This window comes from Camelus ferus, chromosome 1 (genome assembly GCF_009834535.1).
Source record: "Camelus ferus isolate YT-003-E chromosome 1, BCGSAC_Cfer_1.0, whole genome shotgun sequence".
Classification (NCBI taxonomy): Eukaryota; Metazoa; Chordata; class Mammalia; order Artiodactyla; family Camelidae; genus Camelus; species Camelus ferus.
This window is the reverse complement of record NC_045696.1, coordinates 111,797,978-111,822,336: the sequence shown is the minus strand read 5'-3', so window position 1 is coordinate 111,822,336 and position 24,359 is coordinate 111,797,978. Positions and strand designations below refer to the sequence as shown.

Here is a 24,359-nt window from a genome sequence, read left to right as displayed (position 1 = left end):
CAGAACCAAGTTAAGATCTAAAGCTGAAAAAACGAAAAACATCATACATACTTTCTTCTCAAATATGAAGCTGAAATACATGAATACAAACGATGACCTAAAGGGTCTTTAGAGATAAGATGCAGACAGAATTGCCAGGTGCCGCGAAGCAGGCTGAAGTGCAGGGACACAATCCACGGCACAGTCAGCGCAGTCGGGCTTGATCACCGCATCCTCCACCTGACACCACTCGCTCACAAGCGAGCCGGACACCAGCGCCTCTCAGGGAACTACCATCAGCTGGGAACTGATCCACAAGCACGCGGGAGGTAACAAAATAAGTCTGATTTTGAAAAACATTTTTAAACGACTATATTAAATTTGTTATTAGATATATACATAAGTAAATATGAAGCCACAAAATTACAGGCAGAAATCACAGAATTCTGGACACTTTAGAAATCATCCTATTAGCTTTTTTTTAATTAGTGGTTCAACTGTACAATATAATTCATCTATGAATACTCACCACAAAACACATAAAAGCACAACCATGTGTACACTATATGTAACAACCCTAGCAAGTAAGCATGACATATAATATTATATCCAGTTTATCAAATAAAAAATTTCTCTCTGCCGTATGCTAGACCATGGTATCTCTGGGAAGAAAGAAAGGAGAGGGGAATCTGGGAGGCATATAGAGGGGGCTCTCATTCCTATCTTTAATATCTTATTATTAATAAGTAATAAAACACATATATGAAGGAAATATATGGCATAATGTTACAATCTAATAAAGTCTGATGCTGGTCACAGGTGTTTGATATACTCTATTTTTATATTTATGTTTGAAATATTTCAAAATAAAAAACTACAGTGAATATTAAAAAGCCAAAAGTATATTATGTTCCTGAATGGGAACTACTGAATATTCTCAAGTTGTTAACTCTCCATAAATTTACTTGTACTTTAATGCAATCTCAATTTAATAAATATTAATAAATAATAAATGAAATGAATTAAATAATAAAAAATAATTTTTCATAAAATTTGACAAGCTAACTGAAAAATTCATGTGAAAGAGAAAATGCACAAAATAGTCAACACAACTTCGAATAAGAATGAGATAAATTTGTTCACTACACATCAAAATATATTACAAAGTTCCAATAATTGAAATATTGTGACATTGGTAAAGAATAGATAAATAGATCAATGAAACAAAGAGTCTTGAAAGACAGATTTCTAAAAGATACACAGTATTTAATAAAGTTAGCCTTTCAAAGTAGTTCAATAAATGGAACTGGGACAAGCAGCTATCCAAATATCAGATCTCTACTCCATTCATTCTAATACATATGTGTGTGTGTATATATATACACACATATACATACACACAAATATATAAATACTATATACAGAGAGAGACTATTATAAAAGTAATAGTAGAAATTTATGTTTATGACTTTGGGATAGAAAATGAAACACAATTATAAAATCAATAATGGGAAAAAACTCATTTTCTTACATTAAAACTTATAACTTTTGTATTTCAAAAGATACACTAAATGAAATTAAACAAAGAACACTAGGAGAAAAAATATATAATGTGTCTAATAAAGAAAAGTATCCAGAATATATAAAGAACTTCTATAGATCAGTAAGAATGTTAACAAAGCCATTAGAAAAATTAATTTAAGTCCACAAAAAAGTTCAATAATTTCTTTAAGTGGAAGCAAATACTCTCAGACACTTCTGGTACACACTGGAAGGTTGTCTGTTCGGCAGGGATCCACTGCAGTATAAAAGTACCACACAGCCTTGACACTTTTGTATCTGTCCCAGGGAAACAACTGTTCATGTACGCAGGCAAGCTTTACAAGAATCTTCACCGCAGCAGCTTTCAGAAGAGAGAAGAGTGGTAAACAACCTGGACGTCCGTCAGTGGAGATCTGCATAAACAGCGAATGCACACCGTACAGCACAGGGACAGGGGATGACTTCCAAGACACAATCAGTGAAAAGCACCAAGGAGCTGAATATACAGGAGATGATAAATTCTCTGTAAACCCATGCAACTTATTTATTTTTATAGATAACTATTTATGGGTGTAAATACAGAGGAAAAGATATGAAAAGGAACACATCATGTGATAACCGCTGTCGCTAAGCAAGAGGGGGAGCAGAACTGATTGGCAGGAAGAGTTTCGCTTCCCTGCATAACAAGAAACTTACCAACAAAGAGATATTCATAAATGTTAGACTGAAAATGAACTTTTAGAAATACAGCACTACCGCCTTCTCCACTCAGTCCCTACAGCAGAGTGATCTTAAAAACGCAAGGTGGTTATGTCATTTGAAACCCTCCAGTGGGTTTCTGTCTCACTCAGAATACAACCCAAAGTCTCTCCTCTTCTTCTCTCAGCTGGCCCCTGGGGTAGGCTGAAAAATGGCCCCCCGAAAGATATCCACATTCCAACCCTTATAGTCTCTGAATGTACCACCTACGGCAAAAACAAAACAAAACAAAAAGTCTTTGCAGATCCAAGGAAGTTAAGGATTCTGAGATGGGTTTGAGACGGGAGGGATTATCTGGGATTACCTGGGCGGGCCCTAAATGCAGTCACATGTATCCTTTGAGGAGGGAAGCAGTGGGAGATCTCAAACAGAGGTAGATGCCAAGGTGGAGGAGGAGACTTGAAGATGCTGGTCTTGAAGAGTGCAGAGAGCAGCAACCTGCTAAAGACTGCAGGTGGCCACCACAAGCTGGCAGGGCCAAGGAAAAAGTTCTCCCTCAGGGCCTCCAGGGAGCGTGTCCTGCCGACACCTTGATTTTGGCCCAGTGATACCGACTATGGACTTCTGGCTTCCAGAACCATGAGAGAATAAATTTCTGTTGTTCTAAGGAACCAAGTTTGTGATAATTTGTTACAGCAGCCAAAGGAAACTAATACATCCCTTTTGCCCCTCTGACCTCTTTTTGTCGTGTTCCTTCCGCCACAGCCTTAACGCCCTCCTTGCCATCTTTAAACATGGCCAGCTCACTCCCACTCAGGGAGCCTTTGCAGTTGCCAGTGCCTCCACCAGAAGGAAATCACTGCTCTCAAGAGAAGCCTTTCCTGACAAGCCTCAGCAAACTGCACCCTTCCTAATCGCTCTCTGTTCTGTTGCCAACTTGTCGTCCCAGCCTTCTCACTACCTGCCATATGTGAGTAGCTCTTTTTGGCTGTCCCATCTGCAAGGACTTTGTTTTGTTTGCTGCTGAATCTCCAAGAACTGGAGTTGTGCTTGATACACAGCAGATGCTCAGTAAATACGAGAATGAAGGATAGAAGAACTGAACAAACAACCTCATACTATTAGTCAGACTCACTGCTGTTCACCAAGTAGTCATAATCAAGATGGGAAAGGAGGGGAAGGGAGACAGCACACTTTGGCTTCCATGCACTTGTACCCCGGGGATACGGCAGCCACTGCCCAGCTGAAGGAGGCCTGTCACGCAGAGAGGGAGGCCCACCCGACGGTCAGTGTACCTGGGCTACACAAGGTGCTTAATTACGGCTCAGAGAAATTACAGTGGGGTCCTGGCTGTACAGGATAAGAGCTCAGAAAGCTTAGAGATATGGGGGTGAAAGGAAAGTCTGACTTAGATGCTAAATTCTGTGAAGATAATATTTAAAGCGTGTAGAGCATATTTGTAAATTATCATCAAGACTTCAAATTAATAAATTTAGCATCTTCAAAAATACCATACAAATATAAATAGATTTCTGGTAACTTTTCAATGACAAAAATAAAATTAAGAAGTTTAAGCCTTAACTTCATCCTATGAAAACCACAGACATTGGCACAAATAGAGGGAGTAAGAAGAAAACCGGTAAAAACATCAGAAGAGGGAGGCCCATCCTTAGACACATCTTTAAGACTCAATATTCTGCCTCCCAGGTCTCCATAAAAATCTAGTAAGCCAAAATGTATTTTGTTATCATTTTTCCAAAATGACAGGGTTCTTTCTCTTCCAAAAGGATGTTTCATCTGTGTTTGGAACAATTAAACACGACAAACCTTCAGTCTTCCAGGCCAGAACCATCAAATCATGCTTCTCTGAGCCTGAACTACTTCTGGAGGTGCCGCCAGGGGGCAGGGCTCTATGGTCCCCATTTCTGCTTCAAATCAGAATACTTTTCCTCACTCAGAAACCCAGAAAAAAATTTTGTCTGGGGAGGAAAAAGGATGCATGAAGAAAGAAACCCACCAGCCTGGACAGAAGAGGCCCTGTCATCATCATCATCTCAGTGCCTGAGAATCACTGGGGCAGAGACAGCTTGTTGCCACACAGTATCTGCTTGTCACTTCTTTATTTAACAGAATTCCAATTTATTTGGGATGGCAGTGTGCCAGCTACAAGACTACAGGTTCCAGCCTCCCTTGCAGCTAAGTGTGGCCCAAGAACTAGGCTTCATGTGAGATGGCAAAGCAGGCTGATTCAGGGGAACAGGCTCATCTTAGAGGTGAACTTTTTTGTTTTCTCCCTTTCTTCTTTCTGATGCTTGGTCTGCAGATGTAATAGCTGGAGCTCTAGCAGCCATCCTGGACTGTGAGGTTACCCAGAGGATGGACCATGTATGCTAGAGTCGAAAGACACAAACCTAGGCCTCTGATAATGTCTTAGAGCTTACCACTAGCACCAGACTGCCTACCTCAATAATTTCTTACATGAGAAAATAAATACTAACCCATTGGGGTCAAGTCATTATTACTCACAGCCCAACGTAACTCTTAACTGATACACTCAATATGCCTACCACACCGCTTATTTCACCACAGGGTTAAATTTCCTTCACTTACTCCTCTTACTCTTTCAGCATCTTACTGTTTTCAACAACAGCACCATCCAATAGGACTTCCAGTAATAATGGAAGTAACTCACATCTGCACCATCCACTAGGGTTGCCAATAATCACTTGTGGTTACTGAGTTCTTGAAAGGTACTGAATGCAACTGAAAAACTCAATTTTTAGTGTTATTTAATTTAAATTATTTCAAATGTAAATATCCACATGTGGCTAGTGCGATCTTGCTTTCTAGAACCTCTACAATACTTCCCCTCCCCCCTCGTCTTTTCGATCTTGGCACTCTCACTTCCTTGCATGGCTTTACCTATCACCCTAAAGTATATTTCAAGGCCTGACCTCTTAGTGAAGCTCCAGGCCCCCACGTTCACTTTGGAGTCCAAACGATGTCCAGCAGGTGTCTTAATGCAGACACTTCATTTCCCCTCAACGCCTGTTCCTATTGACTCCTCTCATCTGCTCGTTGCCTAAATTTAAAACTAGGCAGTATTCTTTGACATATTCCTTATACGTACTTAACCCCATGTCCTATCAACTGTATAACCATCATCTGCAAATTCCATATACTCTGTCACCCCAACTCTCACATCCATCTCCTCCCTTGTAGTCACAATAGCTGGTTCACCTTATCTCTCTTATGTAAATTCTATTACTATTGTGTTTGAACTCTTCTCTCCCTGTACTCTCTTGATTCTGTTCATCTCACAAGTTATTGCTCTGCATTAATCTTCCTTGAGCGCACCTCTGATATCACGCACTTGCCAAAAGCTTCAATGGTTAACCCTGCTGAATTAAGTAATCAAGAACATTTGTCCTAGTAAATGAGTGATTATATAACATTTCTGCTCTATAGTCAATCCCACTAACACGATAACATCAGCCTTATGACCAAGATATGTTCATCCTTCAGATTTCTTGGTTCTTATTTTCTACTTCAAAATCTCATCACAAGTATCCTTTGTTTCATTTACCTCTAATTCTTTTTTAAAATATTGAAAATATAAAAAGAAATTCAGTATGCATTGCTCTGCCTGAAATTCAATGTCAACCAAAATACTGTCTCAGCCTACCTGATCCCTCGCTCCCTACCCCACACGCAGTCGGTTTGTATTACTCACTGTTACCCATAAAAGGCCTGCACTTTTCTAACTCCATGTACACTGTCCACCACATCTGGAAGAAAATCCCTGATCCCTGACTTAACATGTCCTTTAGCGTCCCAGGTTATAAATTCAACTTATCCTTCATGAACTTTAAAAAAAAGCCCAATCTTTCACTAATTTTCATAACACCATACAAACAACCTGATGTGTTCTTTCTCCCCTGCTTACAGTGAAACTCCATTATACTGCTCTTATTTTTGATGTGAAAGGATGTACAGTTGACCCTTGAACAGCTCAAGGGCTAGGGGTGCTGATCCCCCGTACAGTGGAAAATCCGTGTATAACTTTACAGTTGGCCCTCTATGGTTCCACATTAGTGGATTCAACCAACCTTGGACCACATAGCACTATAGTATGTATTTAGTGACAATATCCACATACAAGCAGACCTGAAGAACACCAGAATTCAAAGCCCCTGACACAGCAAACATTAACACAATTTAATTAATTGTGTCCAATTCCTAGTTAAACGGACATTTAAACCTTACATAAAAGGCCTGTTCATCTCAGTTCCTATTACCCAATACATCATATCCAACTTGTAACAAAAAATTACAAGGCATGCTAAAAGGCAGGAAAAAACTTGAAGGCAAGAAAAAAGTTTGAAGAGATACAGCAAGCATCAGAACCACTCATATATGGCACAAATTTTGGAATTAGGGAATTTAAAATAACTATGATTAATATGTTAGGGGCTATAATGAGAAAGGCAGACAACGTATAAGAATAGACAGGAAATATAAGCAGAGGGATGGAAACTCTAAAAAATATCTAAAGGGAACATTATAAATCAAAAACCCTGCGACAGAAATGAAGAGCGCCTCTCATGGGCTCCTCAGTAGACCAGACACACAGTCAGTGAGCATGAAGACAGGTCAACAGAAACTTCCCAAACTGAAAATCAAAGAGAAAACAAACACCTAGAGCATTCAAACGACCATGGGAGAACTTAAAAAATGGACCAGAACATCTAAGAACTGTGGGAAACTGAGGCAGAGATAAACACAGGATACCCCTGTTTTAGAATACCAGAAGGAAAAGAAAGAGAAAACGGAGGAGGAAAAACATCTGAAGTAATAATAACAGAGAATTTTCCAATATTAATGAGACACAAACCACAGACCTGGGACGCTCAGAAAACATCAACCTGGATAACTATGGAAAAGCTACACCAGGCACATCATATCCTGCAGAAAACGAAACACAAAGGGAAAATCCTGAAGGAAGCTGGGCATGGGGGGCAGAGGTGGGGGAAGCCTAAAGAAGAACAAAGACAGAGATTCAGTGGACTTCCCATCATAAACAATGTAGGCAACAGAGTGAAGTCAAATATTCAAAGTGTCATTGAAAGGAAAGACCCACCAACCCAGAATTCTCCATCCCAGGGATATTATCCTCCAACAGCGAAGGAGAAGAAAACACTTTCTCAGAAAAAGATAAACAGAGGAACTTCACCTCTAGTAGTCCTGCCCTGAAAGAAACAGTAAAAGAAGTTCTTTAGGAAGAAGAAAACCCATGAACTTGGACCTGCAGACAGGAAGAGCATCAGAGAAGAAACGAATAAGACCTGTTATTTTTGTTATTCTTACTTAGTCTTAAAGTAATGACTTAAACAGTAACAGCAGCAGCGCCCTGGGTGACCCCAGCACATGGGTAAGTGAAACGAATGAGGGATGGAGGGAAGTGGGACAATTCTGTTACAAGGTATCTACTCTACACGTGGAGCAGGATAATGTTTTCGAAGGTGAACACAGATTAGTTTAAAATGTGTACTGCAAACTACGGCAACTATAAAAAAAAAATACAGAACCCCCTAGAAAATACTGTATTAAGAAATGACTTAATGGATAAAAACCAATGATATAAAAACTCAAAGTAGAAATGCTGAAGTTGGAAAAACTGAACAACTAAAAGCCCAAGCCCACTAATGATGACAGTAATTATTGGCTGATGAATGTGGCAGGCATTGCTCTGAGCCACTTACATGGACTATTTCATTTATTTCTTAAAATTATCACTCCTATTTTCAAATAAAGAAACTGAGGCATAGAGATTAAATGACTTGCTCAGTGACGCACAACGAGTGGCAGAGCTGAATTTACACCCAGGCAGCCGGCTTCAATGTCCACACTCTTAATCAGTCTCTGTCCACAGTTCATGGTCTAATCATATGAATTAATTTTGGATATGGCTTTTCTCAGATTCACATTAAAATTCACTAACAATGTCATCCTATATTCCACAGACTAAAGTTCTACTGTTATCTATTAAAAAAAAATCACACGCCAATGATCAAGCTGCAAATACATATTAGAGTGGAAAAAAAGAAAAAAATTTAACAGATGTGTGCGTGAGGTGTATGCAATAAAAAATTACACTACTGTTGTACTTCTTAAAAATCCAAATAGAACTAGGTAAATATTTACATATTTGTAATTGCGATACAGTGAAAGGCACCATCTCAGGGTTTACTTAGCAATGATGTTATTGAGCAATGAATGGTTACGTAAAGCCACTACCTTGATCCAATTTTCTAGCTCTAGATAACTTTTCTTGTGATCTCCTTTTTAGTTCTTGGACTGGAATACAAGCCAGTGCTTTCTCCTGGAGAGCAGGGTTCTCATAGACCAGTACATGCTGAATGTTGGACCGAAGAACTTTTAGAATGACTGAATCACCAGTAACCTAATAGAAAGAAAATAGTGAAATTAGCTTTATTGCATATGCTATAAAAATAACACAGTGAAAAAACACTGGTTCTATGATTTCACAGATAAAGAAGAATGTATGGATTCACTGAAATATAATAATTATACTCAAAACCTTTGCAAAATTATTATTAGCAGACAGCCATATATATGTCACAGTCTAAAATATATCTATGTTTTCATCTGAATATATTATGTTATTGAGGATATATTTAAACAGGGACATACTGAATTCTTGACCACAAGCCTGGATCAAAATAGCACTCTGAACAATGCATCTGGCAGCCCTTTCCCCTTCAAGTCCCTGTAAATAACACTTTTTAAAAAACTTTATACAGCATTAGCTACGGAGGACTACTCTTAGGGCATCAGGAATTTTGAGAAATTCCCAAAAGAGGAAAGGCAGATAAAAATGGTCTAAAGGAAGAAACCATGCCAATATGCTCTCTGAAGAGAGAAGGTATAAAAACTAAAAAAAATTCTCAAAATAATCCCAAGGAGAGAGGAGCCGCAGGATCCACCGAGCAGGAAGGGGCTTTGCAGTAAGCACTGAGACGACTGCTGGGCTCTGCACGGGGAACAGCCGGACATTCTGGTCCCCACCCTCCATCACTCCTTGTCAACAAAAAAGTGTGTCTCTGAGCAGTGAGGGAGGATGCTTAGATTCTCAAAAGGAAAGAGGAGTGTCCCAGCGGAGAACAGGTGCTGCGTGGCACAGCCCGCCTTGCGCCAAGTCCTGCCCTCGCAGTTGCTAGAACCAGATGCACTATTCACAGACGGGCGAGCAGGAACTCGCAAATTCCTGAGTCTGCAACAACCCATGTTGTTGAGAAGATGCACTGAAATCAACAGCAGAAGAACAAACCCTGTAGCAATGGCAGCAAGTACAGAAGAAGACTGAAAAAAGGCTATCTTTAGAAATTCAAGAGTATACTGTATTCAGAGAAAGAAAACTACGGGTCTTGGAAATAAAAAATTTAAACGCTGAAATAAAGAAGAAAGCACAGATGGTCTCAAAGAGCAGAACAAACAAAGCTAAGTGATCAATCAATTAGAAGACTGAGCCAAGACATTTTCTGAGACTGCAGTGCAAAAGAACAAATAGCCACTGAACATAAACCCATAACTGCCCAAGTCCAGCTAACAGGAAGTCTAGAAAGTAGAAAAAAAAATGGAAGGGAAAAACTTCCCACATAATGGAAAATTTCTGAGAGTTGTAGAAAGAGGCAGTATGAATGGAGAAAAAACAAATCCCCAAAACTAAACTAGGTATATAATAGTGACATTTCACAACAGAAAGGATAAAAACAAAATCCTAAAAGCTTTCAATGGTATCAGACATCTCATGGGAAACAACGAAGCAAAATCTCTGAAATACTGAGGGAAAATGAGAACGTATGATTCATACCCAGGCAAAGTAATTACAAAGAATGGTAATATAAACACATTTTCTCATATGTAACAGTGCAGAAAATATACGACTCCCAAATCCTATCTAAATAAATTATTAGAGAAGTTTCTGTCCCCACAAAATATAATATAGCCAATATAAATACATAGGACATCAAGGAGTAGATGCCAGGAAAAAAGAAGCAGGGGTGAGTTAAGTAAAAACTAAACAAATTAGTAAAACTTAAATTCTGATTTTTATAAATAAACAATAATAATTGAAAAGCAAAATCACCTAAGAAAGGTGGCAGGGAAGGGAGTAGAAGGGTAAACCCATTCTGAGGTTCCTGTCTTCTTGTAAGATGTTGGTAGAAAAATATAAAGTTAATATTTGCATTAAGAATTTAAAGCCAATAATTAGAAGACTAAAAAGAGGATACTTAACTTCCTAACCTTTAGAGGGAAAACAGTGGAAGAAAACTTGATCAATCTAAACAAAACAAAAATAGAAAAAGAAAAAGAAAACAAAGGACACAGAAAATAAAATAGAATGTCAGAAATAAGTTCAAACATGTTAGTAATTACAGTAAGCAGGAATGGATTAAAAATAAAAACCATTACCAAATACTTTTACGTCAAGCACTGTATTAAGCACTGAGGATGGGTGCACAGAATAGATATAATCACTTTATAGCCTAAGGGGGGGGGCAGGCGTTAAATGAATAATAGCAGAATCATCACATTAAGTCAACAATGTTTGTGTGTAAATGTGTGCGTGTGTGCATATGCATTAAATATTGGAAAAATAATGGAGACCAAAACAAACAAGGACATTATCCTCACAGAATAAATAGTCCATGATACAGAAACAAACAACACTACACTGTCAGTTTACTCCATTATTTAATGAGCCTTTATTATTTTTAGGTACCGGGGACATGATGGTAAGTGAGACAGTTTATTCATACATGTGGTGAGAGTTACAGAGCAGAGGGTAGTGTAACGGCACACCAGGGGCTCTAAAACTAGAATTCCTTGTAGAAATGATATTTACAGTAAAATATGAAGGATGAGAAGCTAGCGACCAGGGAAGGGAAAAGACCATTCCTGCCAGAGGAACAACATGTAGGTAGCTGGGTTGTGTGTACTGGGGGACACGCTTAATACGCTGTAGAAGGTCAGAGAGAAAGTCAGGCTGTCTAGAGCACAGAACCGAGGGGCACATGATGAGGGAGAAAGCGGAGTGTGGAGCCGGGCTGGGAAGCAGTGACAGGTCTGCTGCCTCTCCCCTTTGGAATGGAAGCGATCAGAGAGCTAAACCAGGGGGTGTTTTCAGTGTCACTCAGGCTGCCGTGTAGAGAGAGCAGGCATCAGAAGGCACAACGGGGGACAACTGCAGAACTCTGGGGGAGCGGTGGCTTGAACTAGCGTGGTGACAGTGGTGGCAGAAAAGTGAACGGACACACACAAAAAAAGTAGGAAGCAGAAACAAGTCTTGGTGATTGCACTGTGGAGTCAGAGGGTAGTTAGAAAAGTAGAAAAATACGTGGAAATGATCCACAGATTTTTGTTGTTGTTGGTGGTGGGGGGGGGTAATTAGGTTTCTTTCTTCCCTTCATGGAGGTACTGCGGATTGAACCCAGGACCTCATGCATGCTAGGCATGCGCTTTACCACTGAGCTATACCCTCCCCCGCCCACAGATTTTCGATAAGAGCAACTGGGTCAACACAAAAAAACTAAATAATATTTAATATCTGGATCAACAGTGGCTCCCTCTCAGGCTACAGGAGTGATCCTGAGGGAAGAAAGTACCACAAAGCAGGGGGTTCACAGTGGCAGGCTCACTCCTACCTCTACTCTCATCATGTCACAAACTTTCGCAGTTCACATGTGCCTGGTTTAGTGGACTTACAGATTATACTATGGAGTTTTAACTGAATTAACCTTCAACCTGGCTTAAAAAAGATTACAAAGGCATTGAGGCTGACAGTAATGATGTAAGCACACTGCGGACTGCTTACCAGAAGAAAATGGCAGGGGTAACACATCTACTTTTTTTTAGCATGCGTCCCTTCAAGAGCTACATTTTAATGTAAAAGAAAAAAAAATCAATCTACTGAGACCTGACAAAGTATGCCCCCAAATTCAAAATTATCAAGGGTATTTAAAAAATAGATTTATATCTACATGCATTAAATGATATAGTGTTAATACATTCTTAAAATTAAAACTATTATTTACTTTCTAGCTCCTCTTTACATTGTTCTATAACGTATTTAATACACTGGCATAGCAGCATATGTATCTAATTCATAAACAAGTAAATATACATTGAGAGGACATGCTCAGGAATATGATGGGTCACACAATTAAAGTATGGAGTCCTGCTAGTCAAGGATATGAGGGGTAAAGATGCAGGGATGAGCACAGGGGACTGTTTCTGAAACCTGCTGTGAAGAGGAAGGGAGAACGTAGGACATGCAGGATCCGGGGACATTCGTGTGCTGGCCTGTTTCTAAGAGCTTACAGGAAAGGTTCCTGAACATTGATCTGCCTGTGAAAAATGCAGGTTTCCCAGGTTCCCCCTCTCCCTTTCTGGTTCAGCCAATTTGGGGTTTGTCTAGGAATCTGCACGTCCAGGTTATTCTGATAACAATGGTCCACCCTTAGACGAAAACTGGCCTAAAGCAAGACACTCCAAGTGTTGAGAAGACACTCCAAGAAAAGAGGCAGGTCGAGACCGCACAGTTCACATGCGGTTCCATGGTGAACAGATGAGAAGGGACACAGGCACAGAGGAGGGACTGGCCCTTACTAGGCGCAGACACATTTGCTTCACCAACAGAAGGGATGGGGGCAACAGATGACTGAAACTTGGAGCAGACCTGCGATGAGAACGCAGGGTATTCACAACAGGAAGAAGTATGCTTTTTACCAGAATCGCTACAGGAACACAAAAAAACAGAATGTCTCCATTTTTATTTGAAAGAATTCCTATAAAGATGAGACACTTACAGTATTTTTTTTTTAATGCAGATTTTCATTTCCTGAGAGAGTAAGAACTCATCCAAAGAATTTTTACTTTCAATTTAATACTTTTTTACTCTGGCAATTACCTCATTCATTGTGGTTTTTAATGGCACTTAAACGGTCTTGAACAATAAAGCTTGGTTCTTGCCTTATTTCTTTATATATTCACTGGCACAACTCCAAAAAAAACTAAGTCATAGGAATAGAAGTTTGCTGATTGCCTGGCAACTAGAGGAGCTGGGTAACTATGCACATAAGGCAACAGTGAACTGCTTAAGAGCTAAAGTTACACGGAGTACGAATGGGTGTTTAATATGTGAAATCGGTCTGTTTTAGATCAAAAAGATTTTTTTCTTCATTAATCATACTTGGAGTCCAATTATTAGGTTTCTACTGTGAGATATTTAAGACTGTAAGAAAAAAATACAATGTGTATTTTTGTCAAATCATGTGACAGAACTAGTGGAAGCTGGATGAGCAAATTCACTTCTTTAGTGAAGGACAAGACTTCCCAAGTCCACTTGCCCTCTTTCTATCTTTTTACACTCCTTTACTTCTGTGGCTTTTAAGTTCAGAAACTGTTTTTTGTTTGTTTGCTTTTTGATTGAAGTATAGTCAATTTACAATGTTGTGTTAATTCCTGGGGTAAAGCATATTCATTTATACACAAACACACACACATATATATTCCTTTCCATATTCTTTTTCATCATAGGTTATTACAAGGTACTGAATATAGTTCCCTGTGCTATATATATAGGATCCTGCTGTTTATAGAACTGGTTTTTGAACAAAAGTTCTGTTAAATAAATTTCTAATGATAGTTTTAATCAACTTGTGACTTCAATAAACTTATTTCTTACACAAACTCATTTTTTCTGTTTATAACATTAATAAATGTTGCAAAAAAATTTCAGGAAATACTGAATGGCATAAATAATGTGAAATCACTCTAACTTCAGTACTCAGGGGAAATTATGGCTAAGATATCTGTGTATAGCTTTCCAGACCTTTAAAAATGACCATATTTATGCATGAGAATTCTTAGTAAGAAAAATTAAAACATTATACACACAACATATGTTGTTTAATATTGGAATTCTTACCTTTTTCCTCACATAATTCTCTTCATTTCAAAATACACCATTTCATCATTTTTAATGGCTATTAAGAATGTCAATTTAAAGATGCGTCATTATTTTAATTCCTTATTGAAAGGTATGCAGGTATATTTTACCTTTAAAAATGGTTCATGGGCCAGGGGGGTGGGTATAGCTCAGTGGCAGAGCATATGCTTAGCATGCACGAGGTCCTGGGTTCAATCCCCAGTACCTCCATTTAAAAAATAATAAAATAAATAAAATTAAAAAAAATTCACAAACAAGAAATTGAACATTTAAATATTATGTCCAAATAGGAGATTTTTTTTCTCTTACAAAGATCGCATATAGATCCAGACTAAGAAGTTGTCCTATGAGATTAGTTTAAAAGTTAACTAACTCATTTTATTACTTATCATTACCTAATACTGTTATTTTTATGATTTCAAGGAAATAATCTCAAATACTTATTTTAAATAAATACATATATACCCATATACACAATAGGCAATAATTTCATACATATTCTATAGGAGTCATGTGTCAAAGAAAAGCATACATTTAGACCAGTTGTGTAATAACTGCCAAATGCTTATTTTAAGTAAATCATACTTCAGAATCACGTTTTCAACCTAGACAAGGTTGCAAAATTGTAAACATAATGCTTCTGACATTCTGAGACTATGTCTTTGAAGACTGCCTTGCTGTTTTGAACCTGCTTTCAGAAGGCAAAGGGTATGAAATACATAAAGGGTTATCAGGAAGGCATTTCATATAGGAACACTAAATACTCAGCATGTATAACCAGCAAATTTAAGAGTCAGTTGAATCATTAGGGAAATGCAAATTAAAGCCACAATGAGATATTACTTAATACTGACTAAAATGGCTATACTAAAAAAGACAATGACAAGTATCAGTGAGGATATTAAGAAATTGGCACCTTCACACTCTGCTGGTAAGAATGTAAAATGGTGCCAACAGCTCTGGAAAACAGCTTGCAATTTCTTAAAACATTAAACATAAACTTGCCATATAATCCAGTGGTTTCACTCTTAGGAATCTACCCAAGAGAAATGAAAACATCTGTCTACACAGAACCTGATATGTGGATATTCACAGCAGCATTGTTCATAACAGACAAAGATGGGAAACCCAAATGCCCATCATGGAATACTATTAAGCAATAAAAAGAAACAAAATATTGATACATTCTACAATACGGATAAACTTCAAAAACATACAAAAAGTAAAAGAAGGCAGAAGCAAAAGATTACATAGTATATAATTCTATTTACACAAAATATCCAGAAAAAGGAACAAAGTAAGTTTCTAATACATCACCATTCATTCCAGTACCTTATATCTTAAGGGAAAAACGTACTGGCAAACTTTAACATCAGTGACTATTAATCTTGTATTTCAAAATTTTACTTGATATAGTTTTAACCAAAGTAGTAATATATTAGTTATCAAGTTCATCAGTGCTCAGGATTTGTCTAGTTTATATGCAGTTAAATCTTTTGTTATCTCTCTTCTGCCGCTTGACTTTGGTGCATTTTAACTCTCAATTAGTATCCTCACTCAAAATGGGAAAGACAGGAGAACATAACTGTCAAATTCTGTAGTATGGCAATTAACAGTGATAGAAGCTTAAATAACAAAACACTTTTTAAAATGTGTATTTCAGTGATCCATGGAACCAGGAGTTGGCTATAAAAATGTAATTTCTCCTAACTCCCTTAAGGAACACAGTAAAAGAGACTTTGCCCCAGACACTAGAGAAATAAGAGTTAATATACACTAGCCTCCTAAGAGCATATGTGTTTGAGAAAGACAGTTTATTTTCTTCTAAACTCTAAATCTGTTTTGACAATAGAATGACATTTATTTCAGTGTCTAGATGCTTTCTGGACAGAATTTTAAAGACCTCAAACTATATCTGAACTGCAAGGTTAAGAAGTTTTTAAAAAAAGAAAGAAGTTAAAGAAGATTTGAAAATGTGAATGGAGTTCCTGAGCCAGAACACTAACAAAATAAAAGGACAGTAACTCTGTCTCTTCCCCTGCCGGCCCCTACCACCTTTATTCTTTATTTTTTTTTTAAAGACAAGCCTAGGGCCTTCCCAATCTACACTAAGGAACAACTACCAGGGAGATGAGGCTAAAGGCTCTAGAAGTATTCAGCTGGCGAAAATTAAAGGTAGATTTAACCACTGACTCTATATAAAGCTCCACTGTATGGAGGGCAGGGACAAGGTGTTTTACTAAAATTAAAAAGAGGATCTGAGTGTAAGCTGGTTATTGATAAAATTACTACAGAAAAATCATGAAAATTATTCTAACAGTGAAAATTCAGGAGCAGAATACTTAAGGACCTTTATTGAAAGGGATTTTTGTACACAGGATAATTTCCCACTAAATGAGATCATTTAGGTATGCTAAGAATGCCTGTAAGACAGTAGAAATTTGATTTCAGTTCTTCAGAAGTATACATGTGTATGCCAATCACTGAACTTCACTAATTTGCTAGCACCACTATCAGTAAATTAATGATTATTTATCTGAAGCCTAAAGAAGCTGATATTTTATTGAACAAATAAATTTTATTTTATTTGAAAATATCAAATATTTTATTGATATTTTATTGTGCTGATAATGGCTAGATTGTTGGAATTAATAATTCTCATGCTGAATGGCAGTAGGTAAAGCTTAGATAAGAAGTGTTAAAGCAATATAGAAAATCCTATTTCATGGCCATACCCCTGTCTAGCAAGTCCATTACTTTTTTTAGGTTAAAGACATATGCTAATTTGTGTAACTGATTTAAGTGCCAAGGCAACAGGTATATTTACAAATGATAAATTAAAGAAAATCTAGCTGCTTCAGGAACAGTAAACCACAAGGTTAAGATTTGAAAATACAAATAAAAGACAGCCATTTCCCCACTTTCGTTATAAATTTTACAATTTTTTAAAGAGCTAATGAAATGTGAATGTATTAGAACTGTAAGAATCAAGAATGACTGGGACATAAATTCAGGAATAAATCATAACATATTTCAAAGCTTCTGCTATTTCAATACTTTGAAAGGAGCAGTCAAGGAGGTTTAATTTTAACATTACCATTGGAGCAGATGGTGGATTTGATGACTGCCCTCCACTGTTCCCTGGGTGCTGGGTTAACGCATTAGGATTTGAAGACTGTGTTGTAGGAAGCTGGGTACTGGCTGCAAGCTGCTGAGGTATTTCCACTTTGTGGCTCTTATTCGAACCATCCAATCTGCTACTTCTCTCTATGGCAATCAGGTCACGAATTTTTTGCAGCTGTTCCACTGAAGCTTTCTTAGGAAAGATAAGATGTGTTTCTCCCTGGAATTTATAAAATTAGGAAAAATTTCAACCTCTGCTTTATACTGATAGTCATTTTATACAGTGTATATAAAATGGAGCCAATACTATAGAATACATCATATTTGAACATTCTTGTTTTCTTACCATTATGGCACTTTTTTTTTTTTTTAACCCAGGGAAAGGTATACCAAAATTAAGAAAATATGTCCCGTGGTTGGCATAAAATGTTTAGCCTATTTTATTGGTTCAAAAGCCCTTCAGAAAAATATTTTATCTTTTGGGAACACTGTAATAAGTCAGAAAGCCTCATAAGAATTGCAAAAATGCGTATTTCCATTTTCCTGCAATAGTATATGAAACTACTATTCTCTATGAAATTCCCTATGAAATAATGATACTAAACCAAATGAAATGATCATTGGTCACATAAAACCAGTAAGAAGTCATATAACAACTTTTGAATCTTCTGAACCCAAGTCTTTAAGAATAGCTACATGATTAGAATGTGTATGGGGTCCACTAATTGTTCCAAGATAACAAAAAGTACACTCTGATGGTCAATTCAAAACAATGGATTATTCTTAGTAATACAAAGGTGGTCCGAACAAAACAATCAAACAATGAAAGTCCAATTCTTTAAGAAGAGATTCATTTAATGAATTTGCATAATATAATCAGAGTGCTTTGAGATACAATAAACATTACAACAAAGCTCAAAATGTAAAATAGTCAGCAAATTACAAAACAACAAAAAAGGGAAATGAAAAGACATTCAACCAAGTTTAAAGGTGATGCGAAGCAACAGTGGTAAACCAGTAATTCCACCAACTGCAAATGAGATAAAAGTTGTTACAATGTGCAGCAGACCAACTTGCAGACTGGGAGTGCTCGAATTAAACTCCACAACTGAGAGAGAAGGATCTTATTTCCCTGGTGATGGTAGACCCACAGGAATCCACTGACCAAGACATTACTCACAATGACTTGAAAATCAATTCTAAGTGAATCCTTTTTAAAAAGCTGGAAGAGGCCAGCCATCTCAATATATTATCCAAAAGAGCTGTAAAAAAAAAAAAAAACCTACCATTTGTTGTTTTTATGTGTTCTAGGTACCGTGCTAAGCATTTTACATATATTACTGCAAGAATTCTCACAACTACCGTGAAAGGCAGGTATCAGGTTTATCCCCACTTTTCATATGAAAATACGAAGGCTCAGAGAAGTTCAATCACATGCCTGATGCTACAGAATAACCGTCAAGAGCAAGGATTTCAAGTGCATGGCCTTCATCACTATGCTGACTCCACCTGATACTGAACAGAGATCAAAGCCCGCAAGCTCCTACAAAGAGCTGGAATGGTTGAGCAAAAAATATTTCCACAGTTGTGATGATTACATACATGACAACTGGCACAAACTAGAACACAGTGAATTTTCCGACATTAGAAAGAAACCACCTCATATGCACGATGGGGTCTGGGAAGAGAAGCCAGACTGGTTTAAAACCAAATATGCAGGGCTCTGATCTCACACCGTTTGTGGAGCAGCACTGAGGATGCTGGGTGACATGCGGACAGAGATGGAAGACGAGCAGGACAGGTATGTGGGTCTCAGAGGGGCCCCGGAGACAGATGCTGCTCCTGTCTTGCTCCCACCCCTTCCACCTTTCCAGGACCAGTCCTAAAAAAAATATGATCATGGCCAAAGTGTCTACCAAAAATATTTAATCAACAGCACTGAATTTTCATAAAAGGGCAAAACTACAGGCTTAATCCATTAGACCCAACAATATTTTAAGAAATCAGTGAGGATTCTTGCATTGAACAAATCTATGTTTCTCAACACATTCTTGCTGAGATAATTCTCATTGCTGGACATGAGTCAACCCAGCCCCTGACCACTAAATGCTGGTAATCTCTTCCAGTCACCAAGACAACCGAAACCAGACTCCTCCAATGCCCCATCCCCACTGCGGGGGGTACAGCTCCCGGTGAGAACCACTCCACCAAGCTGGCCTGACGGGCCACAAATCCATCTGAATCCCAGTCTTTCCAACCTCCTTCTCACAATTTTCATAAAAAAGAATGCAGCCTCAGGGACAAGTGAGCCCAAAAATGTCCAGGATTTTAACGTACAACCAAAAATTTCAGGATAGTTCTTAGATTCCAACTTCATCTCAAAGGGCACCAAGTGTCTTTCTGGTGATGGAGTTCAGTTTCAGCTCCAGAAGCTAACACTGAAAAAAACGTTTACTTCATACATGGCCTGAAGTGTAAAGTTCAAAGCCAGCCAGAAATTTTCAGTATAAATAGTCTTAAAACATGATAATCTTTTCTACAATTCCATTTGTTCCGCACACTGCTGCAAGTCGCAGTTTGGCTTGTTACCTGGCACTGGTGACCAACCTTCAAGTTTGCCTGGGATCGACGGGGTTTCTGCGGTGTGGGACTTTCAGTGCTAAAACCAGGACAGTCCTAGGCAAACTAGAATGGTTGGTCATCCCTCCTGGCACTCAAATATTTGTTGAATTAAAGACAAATCTGATTCCACCAAATCTGTGACACTTCAACAAAGAAATCAGTAGTCTCCAGCTGTCATTCACTTAATTTTCCTGTCATTTGACTCTCAAAAATCTGCATTCTCTTGAACACAATCAGTAATGGTCTCAATTTTCCCTGTCTATAGTTTTAAATTCTTTATGCTCAGATGTCTGTAACCACAAGCAGATGACAACATAATTTATACCTCCATTCTAACCTCTCCTTTTGAATTATAGACTCATATATGCAACTCTCTACTTGCCACCTCTTCTTGAATATTTAAGTGTATTAGTTATAATTATCCAAAAAATATGTAGTTTTTTTCTCCACTGATACCAGCTACTCTCCAAGATTTTTCAATAAATGGTACTCTCATCCACTCTTCCAGTATCCAATTCCTTCCTTTCCCTTGTACTCCACATTGAATTTATCAGAAAGGCCCACAGACTCTGCTTCAGAAAAAATCCTGGACCCCTCTACTCCCCCATCTCCACTGCTGTCAGTCTTGAAGTCAACAATTACTCAGAGGATGCCTAAAGGCACTGGCTCTTCCCCGGGGGCTGGCACACAGGCGACGGCACAGCCACAAAGCCCTCACGGAACCCGCACAGGCCTCTGCCACTTCTCACGCAGACCAGTAAAGCAGCTTTCCAGCTGGTCTCCCTGCTTCACCCTTGCCCTCATCCACAACAGCCAGATCATTTTCTTTACAACAGCTAAAGTAATCTTTAAAAAATCCTTCCCCGCTTATAACCTTTCAGTGGCTTCCCAGCTCACTTGTAATAAAGTCCAGTCTTTATCACAGTTCTCGCAACCCCGTGCCCAGGCCTCTGCCCGCAAGTGGCTACCTTCTGAGCCTAAGCTACTCCTGCTAGAAGTCTCTTGCACATGCCAGTCTTCCTGCTGAAGGACTCTCACCTGACAGAGGGCTTCAGGTGCCTGAAGTGCCTGTCACTCAGCTCCCAGCTCAAACGTCACCCCCTCAGAGGCCTTCCCTGCCCACTCGTCCTCACGGAGCTGCCCGCCACCACATACGTCTTCCCATGCCTTCTCGGTGCTCACCTTTGTTTCCACATCTCCTGTCTGGCTGACCTATTACAATGCAAGCTGCACATGAGACGGGAACTGCTATCCATCTAGTCACTACCATCTCCCCAAAGTCTGAAACGCGCTCTGGGGAGGGAAGCAGAGAGGCGGGAGGGAAGCACCTCCTGCAGGAACCCAGCATGTCACCTCGACAGCAGTCACAGCCCCGCCCTCTGGGTCTCCACGACCTGTGCGACTTCTCCCAGTATTCCATAAACCAGAAATGGTTAAGCGCACACACAAACAGAAAAATTCATCACCTTGCTAGCTACTTTCATTGTGTCACAAGATGGACACATCAAACTTTTCTCTTGACCTAAAAACAAACAAGCAAAAAATAAATAAATAAATAAATAAATAAATAAATAAATAAATAAATAAATAAAATTGAGATTCTTCCATCACAGAAGAGAAGCCTTATGTGTGGCAACTAAACTCAGCTTTTCTGTTTTCACTTGTTTCACTGCTTACTGGAGACAGGTGGTTGGACCCCACTAGTAATTCCTGTGCACCCACAGATCAGGTTTTAGCTAAAAGTCTAAAGCCACTGACTCAGTCCTTGGGTAGCACTGCATGTCTGACATTCTAAAGGACTGAGATTGTAAGAATTCTCCCTGTGGCAGAGTTGTTATATTTTAGTGTGATCTTAAAGTACATTTACTGTGACTAATCTGTAATGTCCAGTAAGTGAAGAAATAATTAGTTCTATAGTTTGCCAAAATAAACAGAAATACATTATCTTAATTAGAAATTATCTATCAACACTGTAACAAATGTTTGTACATAAACTGGGAAGAAGAAACTCTTGAACATACTTACCTCTTCAAAGCCCATTTCAAATAAACATTCAACAGCTCCTCTGACAGGCAAAAGTCTAGTAGAAAAAGTTGCGTTTCCAATCCGGATAGATCTGTATTTTTCATCATTAGGGTTTCTGATTAAAAAAAAAATTTGATTATATGTAACAATTTATATTTTTCGCAGTGTTTTTGCATTCCTTTTCACAATTTATACTGACTATACTCCTACAAGGTAGTTCAGATCCCACCTTTAAAGAAAGAGGAAGCAGAGTCTGGAAATACAGCCTGATTTTGTGAACCTGACCACAGTATACACTTACTGTAGCATCACTGTTTAATTTCACAGCTGATAATATTAATACTGCCATAAGGGAAAGCCATGTGACATTTTATTTCTGTGCTGTTAGAGCTAGAGACCTTTACGAGTTTTTAGGTTGCTAAGAAAAAAATCCATGTTAGCTCCAGACAGGGCAGAAGGATTTACTTCTTTTGTTCTGATGGATCTAGAATAGTGCCTGATGTGTGGATGGTGGTTAATGAATATTTATGCCGTGAATGGATAAAAGAAACTAAGAAGCCATATAAAAATGAATCAAAGTTCCTCAAAGACTTCACTTCTGACAAAACATGAACCTAGGTATACCTTTATAGTCACCTGATTTTTCTGTCTTCCCTAGACCAACCATTGTTTTTACTGCAAGTTCTGCTCAAGATATATTTTTGTCACAGCAAATATGGTAATAAAATAAAATGAAGATATGAATTTCTTTTACCAAGATAAAGATTTTGAATAGTACACATGGGACCAGACCAGCACTTGAAAACCTTTTGAGATTTTTAATCACCTTGATAAATCAGAAAGAAAATAAAAGGTTAAAGATAATTACAATATTATACTCAAAAGACCTTCTGAACATAATTTAGGATCATAAGTAGGTTTCACATCTGATATCCACTCCCTTAAAATGTTAGTGGCTTCCATCAGCACTATATTAAGAAAGATGGGTCCACAGAAGGAGTGCTGAGATTAACCACCTATGGTATGTATGGAATGAGGGGGTGGACAAATGACAACCATCGTTGTTCTAAACTTACACACGTTCTCTGGATACTGTGATATAAAAACAAAACTAAAAAAAGGATTTTTAATTGTGGAAGTTTCAACAAATTTCACATTTGTTTTCCATCAAGCAATTCCTGTTCCCAAATTGTCATAAATACCACATGAATCTTTTTTAAACCTCTTTCCTTAATTTGAAAAATTATACAAGTTTATTATAGAATATTCAGAAACAAAAGCTCTAAAATAGTGTTACTTAAAATATCTGGATTGGTGCTGATCTACAAACTGTTTGCTACTCATTCATAAGGAGTGCAGAAACTGAGAGGATTCAGAAATTATTTAGTAATTTGATATTGCCATGAAATTTTCATTGTATTTTACAAAAGTTATAGGTCCACAAATGATTGGAAATTAAAAACAAAAAGACTTTTCCACCACAGGTCACTTGAAAATTACAGATAGTTGAGAAACACAAGGAGAAACAGATGCCTTAGTTTTATCCCATGTATCAGATCAGGTTTTTAAAATCTTGGCAATACTGACATACCAGGCGTTTGTTGTAGGGGAGCTGTCCTGGGCACAGTGACATACTCAGCATCCCAGGCTTCTATGCCACACTGCATCGTAAGCATGCCTCTCTTTCTCACCACTTAAACATTAAACTAAAAAATAATCGTACTTTTGTCAAAACTAGTAACAGGTAAATGAGGCATCTTTTCATGATATTCAACACATTCCCGATAAACCTATCAGTGCCACCAGGATGATATATCCTGGTGCAAAACTGCTTGAGCTATCTTAATCTATTTTTTTTCCCATTAGCTTCCAGATTTCTACGTACTCAAAGTCTTTAACTGGGCTTAATTTTCTAACTTTTCTTTCCTTTTTCACTACTGTTTAAAATTCCTATAAAACTTACACCAGTTGTTCTGACAGAGCTTATTTTGATACATGTTTCAAAGTAACTGTTGATGTAGCTTCTCTGCCCCAGGCTTTGTATAGTTTAGATGCTTCCTCTTTAGTTTCTAATGAGTAATTTTCTACTTTGTACAACATCTGTGGAGCTCACATATCATTTATCTGTTTTTCTTACTTATTCTCACACATCGCAAACAGATAAACAAAGGCAGTAACGTCCAGTTATCCAAATCCTATCTTCCTCTTTTTAGAAATGTTGAGCAGACCAGCTACAGTCTGGAGCACAGACTGGTGTGAAAGCCCTGCCTCAAAGGCTTAGACAAGAACGTGGCCATGAGGCCATCAGACCCCAAATCCATCAGCTCCCATTTCC

The 24,359-nt window shown here is 38.1% G+C and overlaps 1 protein-coding gene across 3 annotated transcripts in view; it reads right to left on the bottom strand.

Moving 5' to 3' along the window:
• NGLY1 (N-glycanase 1) overlaps window positions 1–24,359 on the bottom strand; it is a 48,174-nt gene that overhangs the window by 19,406 nt on the left and 4,409 nt on the right. For all 3 annotated transcript variants that reach the window (XM_032488402.1, XM_032488396.1, XM_032488392.1), the window contains exons 2-4: window positions 22,025–22,139; window positions 17,352–17,597; window positions 8,518–8,683 (exon numbers count right to left, since the gene is read on the bottom strand). In XM_032488402.1, the coding sequence (XP_032344293.1) occupies window positions 8,518–8,683; window positions 17,352–17,597; window positions 22,025–22,139 (527 nt within the window). The remainder of the gene's footprint in view (window positions 1–8,517; window positions 8,684–17,351; window positions 17,598–22,024; window positions 22,140–24,359) is intronic.